The sequence below is a fragment of the Struthio camelus genome, chromosome 4, assembly GCF_040807025.1.
Source record: "Struthio camelus isolate bStrCam1 chromosome 4, bStrCam1.hap1, whole genome shotgun sequence".
Taxonomy (NCBI): Eukaryota; Metazoa; Chordata; class Aves; order Struthioniformes; family Struthionidae; genus Struthio; species Struthio camelus.
In genome coordinates this window covers 67,294,252-67,309,110 of record NC_090945.1, presented here as the reverse complement: position 1 = coordinate 67,309,110, position 14,859 = coordinate 67,294,252, and the positions used below count along the sequence as shown (strand labels likewise).

The 14,859-nt window shown below is 36.7% G+C and overlaps 1 protein-coding gene across 1 annotated transcript in view; it reads right to left on the bottom strand.

Annotated features, from left to right (window-relative positions):
- DHX15 (DEAH-box helicase 15) overlaps nt 1-14,859 on the bottom strand; it is a 48,621-nt gene that overhangs the window by 17,061 nt on the left and 16,701 nt on the right. Inside the window, exons 6-7 of the mRNA XM_068943273.1 lie at nt 6,261-6,428; nt 939-1,025 (exon numbers count right to left, since the gene is read on the bottom strand). Coding sequence (XP_068799374.1) covers nt 939-1,025; nt 6,261-6,428 — 255 coding nt within the window. The remainder of the gene's footprint in view (nt 1-938; nt 1,026-6,260; nt 6,429-14,859) is intronic.

Below are 14,859 nucleotides of genomic sequence, written 5' to 3'. Positions count from 1 at the left end.
AAATGAAGATACTGTAAGATGGTAGTCAGATAGTAGCGCAAGTTGAAGACTTTCTTTGGTTCATGTTTTAACGCAATTCTCCTAGTGTGAATGGGAGAAAAAAGTGCAAGAACTTTATTTCTTCTCAGAGAAGATTTTCTTTAGCATAAGAATTACTGGGGAAAAAGTTAAACCTAAGTGATCGTTGTAACTGTGTATGAAAATGCATTGACTCTACTCACATTCTGCTGCATCTCTCATTGTGCGATAATTTAAAAGGCTGACAAAATGTACAGACATTAAAGGAAAAGAAACTAAGTTATAAAGGTCACAGTTGGCAAAAAACTAAAAAAAGCCAAGACTTGTAATCAGTCCTTCATTGAGTTCTTGGTTTGACTGTGCGAAGGCTACTTCAGCCCCTCTGAACTTCCCATGGTGTTCTGAGAAATACAATGCATGCTCCATGATGTAGGATCTTCAGGGCTGCAACACCGCATGATAGATACTGATGAAAACCCAATACTAACCTAGGCACTACTGCTCTTCTCATTTTAGTTCTGGAGTTTTCTACACTGACATAACTTAAACCAAGAGGTGGCTCTACCACCAGTTTTCTTTTACTTTCATCTTGGCATATTTCCTGGTTCTACTTGAGCATTCTTAACCACAGAGCCCAAAATCATCCTTCCAAAAATATCTAGAAAAGCCATATTCCAGGCCTAACTCAAAATCCTTACATTTCAGTTTAAAACTAAAATACTTCTGCACTGCAGTGTTTTGGACAGCTCAGTAAGCTTACCAACTAAGTGCAAGCCTACTCTAAGTAAGCAGAAAATTCAAGCTCAGGATTTCAATTGCAAAAGACCTATCTGTTTACATTAAAGGAAGAATTACCTGAACAAATCAGATTCCAGAAGTCTTTTCTACTCTGAGGAAGTAGTAACTGAAGTTGTATTTACCTTTTGTTTTGCAAAGCCAGGATCAATCACAAACACAACACCATCTATTGTTAATGATGTCTCAGCAATGTTGGTGGACACAACAACCTGTTGAAGAATAAAAACAGTGTTTATACATCTACTTTGTCATGAAGTGATGCATGCAGATAGATCCCCAATTCTGTCTTTACACAAACTGGGAGTTATCAGCATTTTCTTTTACCTCACCAATAACCACAAGACCTGTGCTCCAAGACTTTTATAGGATGATCAGAAACGACTGGAGGAACTTCCACTGACATCAGTGTAATTTTTGTGCACCACGTTTCCGCTCCTCTGTTTCTTCATTAAAACTAATACTTGTTATATTGAATTAAGGAACAGAAGAGCAAGTATTTCACTAATTTACTTGTCATTTTACTCATGTCTTCAGTACAAAGTGACAAGTTACATTACAGTCCGTTAACATCTTCTGTTAATACCAATTTTATAAACTTTTTTTCTTTTAAAGCCCAAGTAGGGCAAACTGGTCAAATAAAATTAAATCAAGGTCTATATAACTATACTTAGATGAGTAAGTTTTATACACAGATGCTCCTCTTCAGTTAAACACTCAGTAAAGCCTTTTCTGTTTCACACAGCAGATACTAACAGCAGTCAAAAAGCAGACATACATCTTTTAATGTTTTGCGTGCACATTATTTGACATACGTGGCAGTATAGTATGGTTTTTTTTTTCTTGGTTTGGAATAAAGCAATCAATACATTCTAGCTAAAATCCTGAAATTATACATTTAACTTTGTCTTCTTAAATTAGCCGATGTTCAAAATATCTTCACACATTTTGGAGGTTGCACTTTCATATTACTACAAAATATCTGAAGGTTAAATCTGATACAGAAGTTAAAACAAAGGTGATAGCTGAGATCTGAGCATTATTCACTGTCATTTAAATTTTATGGCCACAGATGCAGTATAACAGTCTAAACAAATCCTTAGTTCTCATCCAAATAGTGACCATATTAAATTACATGTTAATAGACAATTTAAACCAGCCACGTTAAAGAAAACCCCAAACTAGTTCAGTACATCACCAAAACTACCTAACTTTCACTTCTCAATTTCAGAGCATTCCATCATGACCATTTTCATTTTTCAGCAATTAGAATTTGAGATCCCTAACAATTTGTTCAGAATTGCAATAAAACTCAGCAGTCAGACTAGATTTATAATTCTGTTCCAATTTCCCTTTCTGCTGTTCACTTTGCCAGCCCTATTACCCCAACTCATCTCTTCTTAAGTAGACTTAATATCTAGGCTTGCCCAAATGCTACTACATAATCAAAGCAATACTTAGTCGGAAAATATTTGAAATTGATCTGGAGTTAATACAACGTTCCACCCCAAAACGACCTCTTTAAAATTCTTCAAACAAGTAAAACAAAAATCCCCTTCTCATCCACAGGTAGCCTGCACAGACTAGTCAAAGAGATAAAAGCCACAAACATATCAACACAGTTAAGTGCTGACACAGTAGCACGACAGATTTCCGTAAAAATTTTGCAAGTCATTAAAGATGTAAATTAAACTAACATGTCCATGTTAAAAGCATAATTAATCCACATTCATAACTGTGTATGCATGCATGCCATTCAGCTTGCTGTTAGAGAACAATATTTATGCAGAAAAAGTTGAGAGGTTCTAGATATACTAATGCATGAGACATCCATACCCAGTCTTCAAATACCAATTACAGAGCAGCACCAAAAAGTGTTGGTCCCACTTTAAACATCAATTTCCATTAGTATACCAAAACTGAAGATTCAACACTGTTAGCGTACTTAGTCTGCAAAGGCCCAACAACTGAAATTGTACTCAGCCTTATTTAACTTGTACTCAAAGCAAGTGAAACCTTCCAAGAGTAGAGGGGGAAAAAAAAGCTATTCACATAAGAGGATAGTGTTGTACATACATCTCATTTGCTAATGTTACATTGCTTAAAAAGCTAATTAACATAAAACCCCACAACATCCAAGAAAAAACTCGGGGAAACTTCCTCACATCTTTGAAGCCCAAATCAAAACACAAAATTACTTGGAAATCAGAGGAAGGAAATTAGCACTTAGTTATGTAAAATAATAAACTGTACCTAATTAGCTTTAACTATAGTTTTGCAATTTCAGAAATGGTTATGCTGAAAAGGTTCTTAAGTATCAGATTAGCAGTCTGATACATTAAACAGGTTTAGAGAATAATTAAGACACGTTACTTCGAATATTCAAAGTCATATGTCACACACAAGAGTTACTAGTTAGTGCCATTATAAGATTAGCAAAACAAGTAATAGAACAGTCTGGGAATTCAATTCTGGCATACTTTTCTGTTTATATATGACATAGCCAAAGTTTTTTCTCATCTACTCCAAATACGTTAAGACTCATGTCTGATTTGCATTAAAAGATTAAATAATCATACAAGGAGATTCAAAGGTGCCTGTGGTGCATGCACAAATCTCAGATGAATCACAAAAGACACCCTAGTCAACATTAATGTTCCTTTTCTCCTCCTCCCACCTCCTGTTTTTAAAAGCACATGTCAACTCTCATAAACAGAATACAAAGGAAAAGCCCAGTCCCACTTGGGATTTACTAATGGTTGAAAAAAAGAAAAACACACTTCTGACTCCCTGCAAAAAATATAGTCATGACTGGAAGTGACTGTCTTCTGGTTATCAGATGCAACAGTGGAATACCTGAAATACCAACACCAATCTTGAAACTGTTATCTGTAAAACGTAACAGATTATTGAGCAGTGGTTTATTAGCTTTCAAAGCCCTAAAAATAATGCATAAGACGCTCTGCCTCTTCCCAGGTTAAACAACAGGTTAGACCCGATTAAGTGACTCGCATCAAATGCTATGTAACAGACCATGCTGATCAAGAGTTGTTGACCTCCAAGAATGGAATTAACAGCTAAGGAAAGACAAACAAACAAACTTCAAAACATGAAACAAATAAGTTGAATGGAGTCAGTAGGCACTCCAGAAAAATCTTTTAGAGGTACAGGAAGGCATGACATCTTACTGGTAGATTGTATAGCAATAATACTTTTGCATTCATTCGTTGTGTTTGCATAGTTATATAACTATATAAGGGAATAAGCTAGCTACATACTAATGACCAAAAGCAAAGGATAGCAGTGCCCTTCAACAACTTAGTCTTTAACTCACTTTTCCGCTCCTATCAGAAATCCAGTATGTGAAAATTCAGACACTAACAGTGAGTAGCGGGTAAGCAAAAAGGGGAAAATTAGAAGTGGGCAGTAAGGTCCCCAAGGAAGGCAAGAGATGTTTTCAGCAGGCTAATGCAAAGTATGATGGATGGGGAACACTTCCAGCAGATAATCCAAAGCGATATAGAAAATTATGCCCTCTTGAATGGCATACAAGTACAGGGATGGTCCTGGTAGACTCCTAGGCCAGCTTGTTCTTAATTTAAACAAGTCAGTCACTTGTTGGTGAGTTGGGGGGGGGGGGGGGGAAGAGAGAAGGAAAGAGGTGGAGGAGAAAAAGGGAGTAGGAAGGCTCTGAGTCATCATCCTCATCATCTTCCAGAGGAAGAACAAAATATTCTGATTAGCTGCAACTAAAAAAGTGTTTTTATCTATCTTAAGCTTTCTTGCAGCAATAGTAGCTTATTCTCCTCCTTACACATTCCAGTATCTAAGTAATCAAGCTGCAGCATTAATTTTTACCATTATTATTACTGCAAGATGCTACACAACTTGTAGTATCTTTCACAGTTAAATGTCAGACCTCCTACTCAGACCTCCTACTAATTCTTTCCTCAACAGCTCTAAAAACTATGTTTAACTCCCATAGGGGATGGTGTAAAAGCAGGCATCTTGTAAGATAGCAGAGGTCCAGTAACCCAAGGTCTTACCTCAAATATATCAATTGATAAGAAACTGACACTAAAACACTTACACAATTCTACAAACTACATAAAAAACATGTTTCCACTCAGTGCTAGATTTGCTATGCAGATGAAAAAACAAAAGCCAAAAGCCAGAACGTGTTTCAACCAAACCACATGAATATAATTTAAACCACCATAAAGAGGCAGTAAGAAGTACCTTTCCCCCATCTTTTTTTAAGCACATAATGGCTTCATAGGTCTGAGCCTGTTGCATACATGTTCTGTGCCTGCCTTTGCACACAGTTTAAAACTTTCTAGCCTAGCAATTTTTCTTATAGTGAAATAGTTGCTACAGTGAGGTCTTGTTACACACTAGTACTGGCTTTGTTAGTTCAGCGCTATGAAAGCTTCACGCTGCATCTGTTATCCACTTATCAAGAAAACCAGAAGCTGTATTTCAAAGCACACTGTTTTAAACATAAATGAAATTTTAATGAAACACACAGCTATCACTTGTTCATCACTAAGAAGCAATTTCATTCATTCAAGTCATTTGTTTATACAATTTTGTTGCAGCATTACTTTCATGATTTCAGATTGCATGCTTTCTGCAACGAACTTCAATAGGAAAAAGAGGATCTTTTCACAAAATTTAATAAGTGATTTATTCTTCCAGAACACTAGGAAGTTGTCACCAGTATTCTGCATGCATCGTACTGCACAAAAAAGGAAAATAATCAAGGAACAAACCCTGCCTAGAGCAGACAGTATGATTCAGCTTTGACCTTCAAAATCTAACTTTGGGAATGCTAGTTTCACAGAGCATTAGTTTAGCTTGAAGAAGCTCTGTTGAGATTCCTTCTAAATTTTCAGTTTTAGAGAAATATCCACACATTCCTAATGTGGTTTAGGCAAAGATTCAGCAAGCAAACTATTAAGTTTTATGTCAAATATTCACTAACATCATTTTGTAAGTTTCTATCAGTTTCTCATTCCATTTTGCCCTCTGAAAGGGAAGAGGCCCAATTCCTTGCTTAATGACCAAATCTGTTTCCAAAAAGGCACGTCGCAGATTAATTACTTTGGAAAAAAGTCCTATCCCTCTACTTAAATCATGTGGTTGTCAAATTCATTAATTTATCTTATTTCTAAGAAATTTATGCAAATGCTAGTCCGATTCAGTTCAAATCCTCATTTAGAAATGGAAGCCACAGTTTTGAATTGCACCAAGAAAAAGGGTTATCTAAAAATCTAAACAGGATAAATATTGGATTATGGTACTCAAGACTTAATAAAAAACCTTTTCATTTGTTGCTGTCCAAATTTACTTAATAGCTGAAACTCATATTTAATTCCCCACACAAGTGCGAGCAGCTTGTTACTGAACAGCATACTAAAGTAGAATACATTTCTGATATTATTTACCTTTCTTCCTATTGCTCCATTTTGTTTTTTTGGTGGGGGAGGTTCAAAAATCCTTTGCTGTTGCTGTGGAGGAAGGGTAGAATATAACGGAATGATTTTGATGTCACCAACTTCAGGGCCCAAATCATCAATTTCGCGTTTTATCCTCTTGCAGGCTTCATCAATTTCCTACAAAACAAAAGTACTGGTTAGAAGAAGCCCATGAAAATGGTAACATTTTATTTAAGAGCACCTTAGGACAATTATATTAAGTCTAGCCACAGAAACGCAATTACAATAATTTTTTCAAAAAAAAAAAAAAGGGGGGGGGGGGGAGGGTGGGATCAAGACAGTTGCTGAATTTCCACAACACTTCAAGATGCCTCTGCTTCTGTCCTCTAATGAAGAGTCTAATTTGCATTCAACATCCTTTTTCTTTTAGACACGTTTCCTAATTAATTCCCTACAAATTGTACTAAAATTGAAAACCCTCACCCTGGAATATTAAACTGCACTCATGACCTTTTCAATTTTCACAATCTAAAAGAAATTGATGTGCAAGATATTTAAAATAAGCCAATTAAGCTTTAATGTCACGTATCACTAATGCAATTATATGGAAGATTTGCTTCATTGTACCTAATGAGAACAAACACCTTTACAGTATAAGCATCGATGCTCAAGAAACAAACTTCTCAATCTCACATTTCATATTTTTATTTTAAAATTAACTGAAACTCCATTTAAGCTTACAGTCAGAACTACTCGGAAAGATTTTTCATGCACTTAATATTTTCTATAATATTTGCGAGCCCATTTTCTGACTAACTTGATAGACAAAGTTTAACCCTGCCAAATCGTTTACAACTCAGTTTCATTTTTAAATCAACTGCACTTCTGCTGGGTGACCTATAGCTACGAAAAGATGCACATAAAATTAGACCAGTGATTAACAATTCATTAAACTTCAGCTTAAAAATTACAGTGCCTCCATTACTATGACCAAGAGGTACTCTTAACAAGCATTGAGATTCCAGCTGAACCACTGATGGGAGAATGAAGTCACCATTAGTAGAAGCAAGTTAGAAAAAAAAGCAAAAACGGCTATAACATATATGCCAATGAACAGATGAGATCTCCCTTATGACAAATAAATCACCAACCTAAATTAAAATGATGTTCAAGACTCAAAAAAAACCATGCAAACCAAGTAATCTAAAGCTTCTGTAAAATTACTGCTTTAAACAGGATTTAAGGAAGCAAAATCAGCTTCCCTTTCAGAATCTATACATTCAGATAGAACCTAAAGTAGAACTAACAGATTTCAGAGTCTTTTTCATTTGTTCTTAAAGATACTTGTCAGTTTTTGATTAACAGTATTCAGTATAGTGCTTTAAATGAGCACGGAAAGTATAATACATTAATTCTACATATTGGTCAATACAGAACATGAGTATGGCAAATGAAAGGCTACATGACTATTCCCTTTAATATTAGAGTCCTTTAGTAATAAACCTAATGCCTTCTGGCATTATCTTGCAAGTTTGAATGAACTGCAAAGAAGTTGAATTTGAATTTCCAAAAAACCTTTTAAACAAAGGTGCACTCTGCCAAGAAATCCAATATACTTTCATAAAATACAAAAGGCATATAAGAAACTGAACTAGAATGCCCCCTACTGGTTTACCAACAAGAAAGAATTTCTTTAAACAGACATCAATATTTGGTATTCTCCCGACAAACCCTTTCTGAAAGTTCATTAAAATCCTCCCATTGTAAAAGAGAAAAACCCACCTTAGTTGACAGACCATACACAGTAGTTGAGTAGATTAATACTTTCATAATGGTGAAAAAAGGGTAACATTTCAAAGTAGCTGACTAACTAGTTTGGCACACTGCATTCCCTTAAACTTTCCCCTAGTCAAAGTCTCAACAAGCCAGCATTTGGGCATCAGTTAAACATTTAATACAAAATTAAAGGTTATCTTTCAAAAAGGAAGTCAAAATAAAAATTAAAGATAGCACAGATTTTAATCCCTGCTCTGAACATCACTACATTCCCTTTCATGGAATCTGAGCAGATTACACTCATAACTGCGAAAGCTCTGAAGATTAAGCATCCTGTCCAGCCTCAACACTAATGACTGGAGACTCCAGGGCAGTTTATTCTTAAGATACAATAAAATATAAGCAAGCAGTGACAAATGAGAGCACCACACTCCTCAGGCCACATGTGTCCACAAGTACCTATCATCTTTCAGTAGTTTAAGTATCCCTAATCAGAACTCTTTAAGGTACTTCGACACAGATGACAAATGCATATACAATCATTACTCTCTGCAGACTTGTGGAGATAACTATGGACCTTTTATCATATACCACTGAAAGGAGGTAGCAAGTCACCAAGAGCCACTGATACTCATTTAGAAGCAGTAATAAAAAGAGAACCTGGTAGTACCAAATTGCTTTAAATAAAAAAAAAAAAAAGGGGGGGGGGGGAGAGCTGGTTCCTTGTATTCACCAGAATGCCAGGAAAGTATTTTAACTCTAGGTTTTATCCACAACCTCCCGACTTTCACCCTAAATTTCATCTGAAGAATAAGATTTAAGGACCCTCTAATTCCAGCAGACTAAAACCGAGACTTACAGAAACCATCCCAAAAAGCTATCCAAAAGTATACAATTTAAGATGCATATATGTAGTAAAAATAGTTTAAAAGCATTAAGCATTCAGAGTTAAGCATCAAAGATTCCTTTGCATCACTTCAAAACATTCAAGTCTAGAAATAAAAGATATGATTGAATGCACAGTCCTAACTTCAGTCCTCTGAGGACAAGTTACAACAGTCTTGAATTACTCAAGTATGAACAACTTTTCTTACAAACTTAAATATTTGCACATAATCTTTACTGCTCCAAGTCTATTACACAATCCCTTGAGAAGGGATTACTGTGTCAACCCACATGTAAGAAGAGGTGGTTCTTTTTGGAGGAAGAAAAAAGGAGGATACCAGGGTACAGGCAACAGGACCAAGCATAGGATCAGAGGAACCACAGCTAGAGCCAAGTCTGCCCAGTGCATCTGTGCAAGGATCTGCTCCAGAATTAATCAAAGAAGGCAGCAGATCTATCATGCAACTGGTGCCAGACATAGGCAATGCTGAAGTTCGAGTGAATTTGATTCTAATTCCGTAGAAAACTAAGGAGCTTTTGGGAATATTACTTGAGAAACAGTTCTCAGTAAGATTACTGTCAATGAAATTGTGCATCAATGCATTAATCTGGAAAGAGATGACCAGAGGTAATCAGCAAACAAACCACAGAAAGAACAAAGGTTACACACTAGCCAAAATGCTCATTTATCTCTAGCGCCACACACTTTCAACAGGCTATACCTATACCTCACATCTAGTCATTAGAATTAGCCCAGCCAACAGTCTACTGACTATATTAAAGTCTCCATAAACTTCTTGCTTGATCCAACCAAAGTAAATTGATGATATACAGCACCTATAGCTCAGCTGAAATAACGTGGAAGCCAGATTCAGGTAGCAGATAAGAGCTCTAAGGCAGTACATTTTAAATACTAATGTGGAATTCTGTGTTCTTTCACATGCTCAACAGCATAACCTATTCTACTTGGATAAGTTTTCCAAAGACACACAAGAACCAGCAAAAAGAAAAATATTTCTTTTATGGATACTCAAGTGATCAATGAAGCATTGGGAGGGGGAGGACACCCACCAATGATTTTCCTCAAAGGGTCCAAAAACCCTTGCTGCATTCCTGCCTTCTTTACCCCTTAAGCTCTTCAGGGATATTTTTTCAACAAGCAAAAGTGAAGTCACCTGAACATCCAGGAGTCAATACCTTATTTCGTACCTAAAATTATATAAAGATGGTTTACAAACCAAAAAAAAGGCATTAGCCAAGAAAAGAAAGTCTCACTTTAAACATCTAAACTTAAGGTAATTTGAACAGTATTCCTTCCAAGAAGTTGGCTTGATTAAGGCTTGTTTACACAAATCCCTGTGCAGGCTTCTTGGCTGTCCAACCACTGGCTGATATTGGGCAATTTAAAATGTCTAACTGTCAAATCAGGAGCCTAACCGTCAGCACTAGCAATTCAGAGATACCAAAAAAGTTCAGGATGTCAACTAGAACTTCCATTTTGTGCCACAGAGTTCAGCAAGTCCTAAGCAGGTACGGGAGCCAACATTCAGTAGCATCTTGTTTTGGAAAAAAAGAAGAGAGAACAAGGCACACAATTTCCCTCCGATTTATTAGAAATGGTAAGGGAGACACCCATATTTTCACAAAGCAATAGGGAGGCTACCCGTGCCTCCCAAATCTGTCAGGCCTTTTACTCCATCTCAACCCACTTCTTTGGGGAACAGGCTGACAACTAGTGCCATCTCCTTCAAAAAAACAAAAAAAAAAAAAACACAAGAATGAAAAAAACCCCACCTATCAAGAAAAGAAATGCTGTGCTTTCTTTTATTTTCTGTTCTTATGGGTGATCGGTATGTCCACAGGTAGAACAATTGGTATTATTAAACAATTCAAACTGACACAGAGCAGAACCTTTGCTCCAGTGAACTACATTGAGAAAGCTTCATGTAATCGTACATAACCACAGGTACAACTAGTCAAAAGCCAAGCCAAAACAGCACACAGTCGCACACACTTCCCCATGAACAATGTTAAATACTATAGTAACAGTACACAGAACACGCACATATTTCAGGAAAAGGATATAAATCCTGTAGACTGGGGGGGGGGGGGGGGGGGGAGGGAAGGCGATAGGAAAGAAAATAAAACTAAACGGCTATGGGTGCTTTAACCCTTAAAGACCATCCACTATCCTCCCACAAAAACCTTTGATGCACTCATCTCTCGAGTCAAGAGAAAGTAAGGTACATACCACACTTGAAAGAATTGGTAAGAACTACTGAGACAGATTCGGTCACTCAACAGGGCTAAGTGAAGTACCTTTTTCTACACTGTAATATGAATCTTAAGAGTAGAATTTACCATTTATTCTAGGTGCCCTCAATGTCAGATGCAGCAGCTGTACTGGATAGCAAAAGAACCAACAAAAGCATGTTGATATAGCTGCCACTGATCACATTAATATAAGGCTTATCTCCAGGTGATACAAGGAGCATGGTATTTCACTGTTAACGTTTCTGGACTGTGACAGCAGCAGCAGACCCAGGTACCTTATCAACACTGGAATGACTGTCATATATACTGACAGAATCTTTCATGGTGAAGTCAGTATTAGCAGCTATATTCAAGCCTGGGGAAACTTCCACAGTACTGGTACAGCATATTCCCACAAGTTTGCGGACTCCTATAAACTGATCATTAATGGTGAAGTAGGCTACTCATGCCAATACTGGTATGTTCAGCATCATTGTAGAGGAACGGAATTAAAGCAGAGCAGCAAGTTGACAGCTGCATTTACTCTTTGTAACAAGGGTACTGAACATTTAAGTCAATGCTCATTGGCAACAGCCTCTTACTCCTTTACAACAGTTAAACTAACCACAGAAAACAGTGGTTGCAGGTTAGTCTCTTTAATGCCCAAGATCATCTCAGTTTGTCCCTTCCTCCTCCATTTGTCTCATACTGCCCAGTACTGCTTGCCACCCTCGTCCCAAAGGAAAACACTCACAGAAGAACATACAAAAGAATTTATTCAGCTAGAACATGAGTTCAGAACATTTCTGAAAGCAGAGCTAAGCCCCTGCTATCTGTAAAACTAAATCCTTATTTTCTTCTATACACTATGACTACACTAAAATTTCCTTCTTTCCTTAATCGCAGAAAGTAAATATAACACCTCTCACATTGCTGAAAGGAGGGCAAAAGGAAGCTTCTTGAAGGAGACATCTTTCTTCAACCTGACAGAACAAGCTGGGAAAGATACTACGGAAAGCTGTCAGTTTTTTAAACATAGAAGGTCAGATATAATAGTTTTTCTATGGCTTAACTTCTTTTCCCTTCAGTGATACACTTAAAAAGGGATTAATTTCCCACCATTCCCTTGGATTTATATTAGTCAATACTACCAAAAGAAAAACAACGCTGAAAATGTGAACAAGACACTTCTGTTAATAACGCCTTGATTACTCAAGCTTTCCTGAAATACCTCATTTTTGAAAGTCTAATCACAGCAAATCTTCCAAATATGATTTTTTTAAGCAGTCTGTGCCAGCATTAGGTTTAATTTAGAAACACGTTGGTTCCTCGGGCTCCATGTCAGAGCACATAGCTAAGTCCTACAACTAAGTGAACAACAGACCAATACCTCTCCAACCCCCTAAATTCTTCCAGTAATACCGTATCTCCACTGCTAAGTTCATCATGTCATTGCTCCAATACTTAACATTCCCTAGCTCTGCCTCAGAAAGTAACGATTTGAACATATCGTTAGCAGTTCACGTAAAAGGAGTGGTATAAAATTAACCACAGAACCAAGAGACTAACACTCCTTATCATGCAGTCCCATTTTTTATTCCTTATCTGCTGTTGAATATAAAGTCTTTATTACACTATTCATACTGAAAGCTCAGTAGAAATTCACTTTCATTTGTTTCCTTGATCATATTTCTGCAGTAAAAGTGAGGTGAAAATATTGAAGGATAACTACTAGCAAGAGAAACAGAACAGAATTATAGAAGCAGTTGCATATATTATTCAATTAGTGCATCACATCTTTAACATCTTTAAGGAGCAAGTTTGTGCCAAACAATTCACTTGCATCAAGTTTTGAAATACACAATGTAGTTTATTGAAAGTGAAGAGGTGGTCAAAAACAAACAGAAAAATAGCAGGTAGGACTAACAGGAATTAGTTACTGCATTAAATTACCACCTGGTAACAATCTAATCCAATAACCTCAACTCCCTTCCCCTTTGTTTCCTGTATGGTACACACCCAAAATCCTGAAAATAAGCAAGATTTCGAAAGTCACCCTAGTAAAGATCAGTGAATTTAAATACCTCAAAGCTGAGAAATAGCAACACAGGATCTCTTGTTAAGAATAAGAACGATCCAGATAACTGCAGTTTTATCATTGCAGTTTTCTAAGACCTCAAAAGAAATGCAAGGGACCATGTGATCCCTAAAAATCAAGGGAACATTTTTAAAGCTTCCAAACAATATCAATCATTAGAACAAAGCTTTCGGAAAATATACAGGAAGAGAACTGAACTGTGCTTTCTTTGCTTTTAAAGCTACCAAGGAAGATGGCTAAATTTACATTGAAACTAAATGAGTTATCTAACAGCCAAAGGTACACTACCCTGAGGTGAGTCATGTAGGTACTCTAAGTGCTTGCAAACATTCCGGCTCATAGGCCAAACTGTTAGGTACAAACATCAGTTTAACTTGCTGGTCAGCCTCTGCTCAATTTGATGATTTAAACCTCATCCCATTAACTTTACAAAAATTGTTTCTGCAAAAAGATGGTGACAGGTGATACCATTTTAGGAATAATTAATACCACAATTAGAGTACTCAGGCCTACAGAACAGAATAGGACAATTCTACAAAGATGAACCTTGGGAACGTTATTTGAGAAACCCTTTCTTCAGCTGACCCTTTATTTGGAGCACTTTTCTCCTCATGCTATCTCACAAGACGAGTAAGACTTCAAGACTGTTCCAATTAAAGTAAGTATTTTAAAATCTTTTTAAACAGGAGATGACAGTCTTAACTACAGCAGATCAGTCTCTATACTATGGTTAGACTGAGCTTCACCTTGGATAAACAAATTTAAGATATAACTATTTAACTCTGAAAGAAAACACATTGATTTTTTTTTTCCAGTGTAAGACAAGGTAGTTTTACCTTGTTTAAAGTGAGCATGAGGAAAAAGAATTTGAATGCTTAAATAAAAAAGGCTTCCCAAACCAGACGTATTTGGGAGACACCTTAATCTTCTCCCTTCTGAGGTCTTATTGTAGACAGGGCACAGCCATCCACATCTGGCTTTGATGTCACAAACCTTCTAGAATTATTTTGTCTTTGTCCTGAAAGCTGCATAGCTTTTACTGATTTCGCTTTCTGCCCCTAGCAATGAAAGCAAATCAGTATGTGATAAGATGAGGAAACAGTCAAGACAGCTGGCCTTTTTAACTATAACCTTCCAGGAGATCATGGATGGTCTGAACATAGATTCAGAAAAGCAACTCTAAAATGAAGTACTTGCAAAGAAAGAGTCTTCCATGGAAGAAGTCTCCACACTAAAAAACAATTGGGAGCTGCTCTGTCAGTAAGTCAAGGCTGAACTTGTCTCAACAGGATTCAATACTCATTATCTTTTTAACCTGGTTTATTTGAAATAATTCAGGTTGGCATCATCTCTAATGCAGGAAAAGCAAGAAGTGTCCTGCCTTTAGCACAATTATTAGTATTACTCCTCTTTCAGTTTATGTTCCCTAGCTCCCCAATAACTTTTATGTGAAGCTGAAACAAGATACAACCTGTGTGAGCTGCAGCCCAGTATACTACCTCATTTAATCACTACTATTGAGCAACTAAAAGTTTTCAATTCTGACTTCAATTTTCTCACAGGAAAGTCTCTGCTACTTTCTTTCACAGTTCCAGT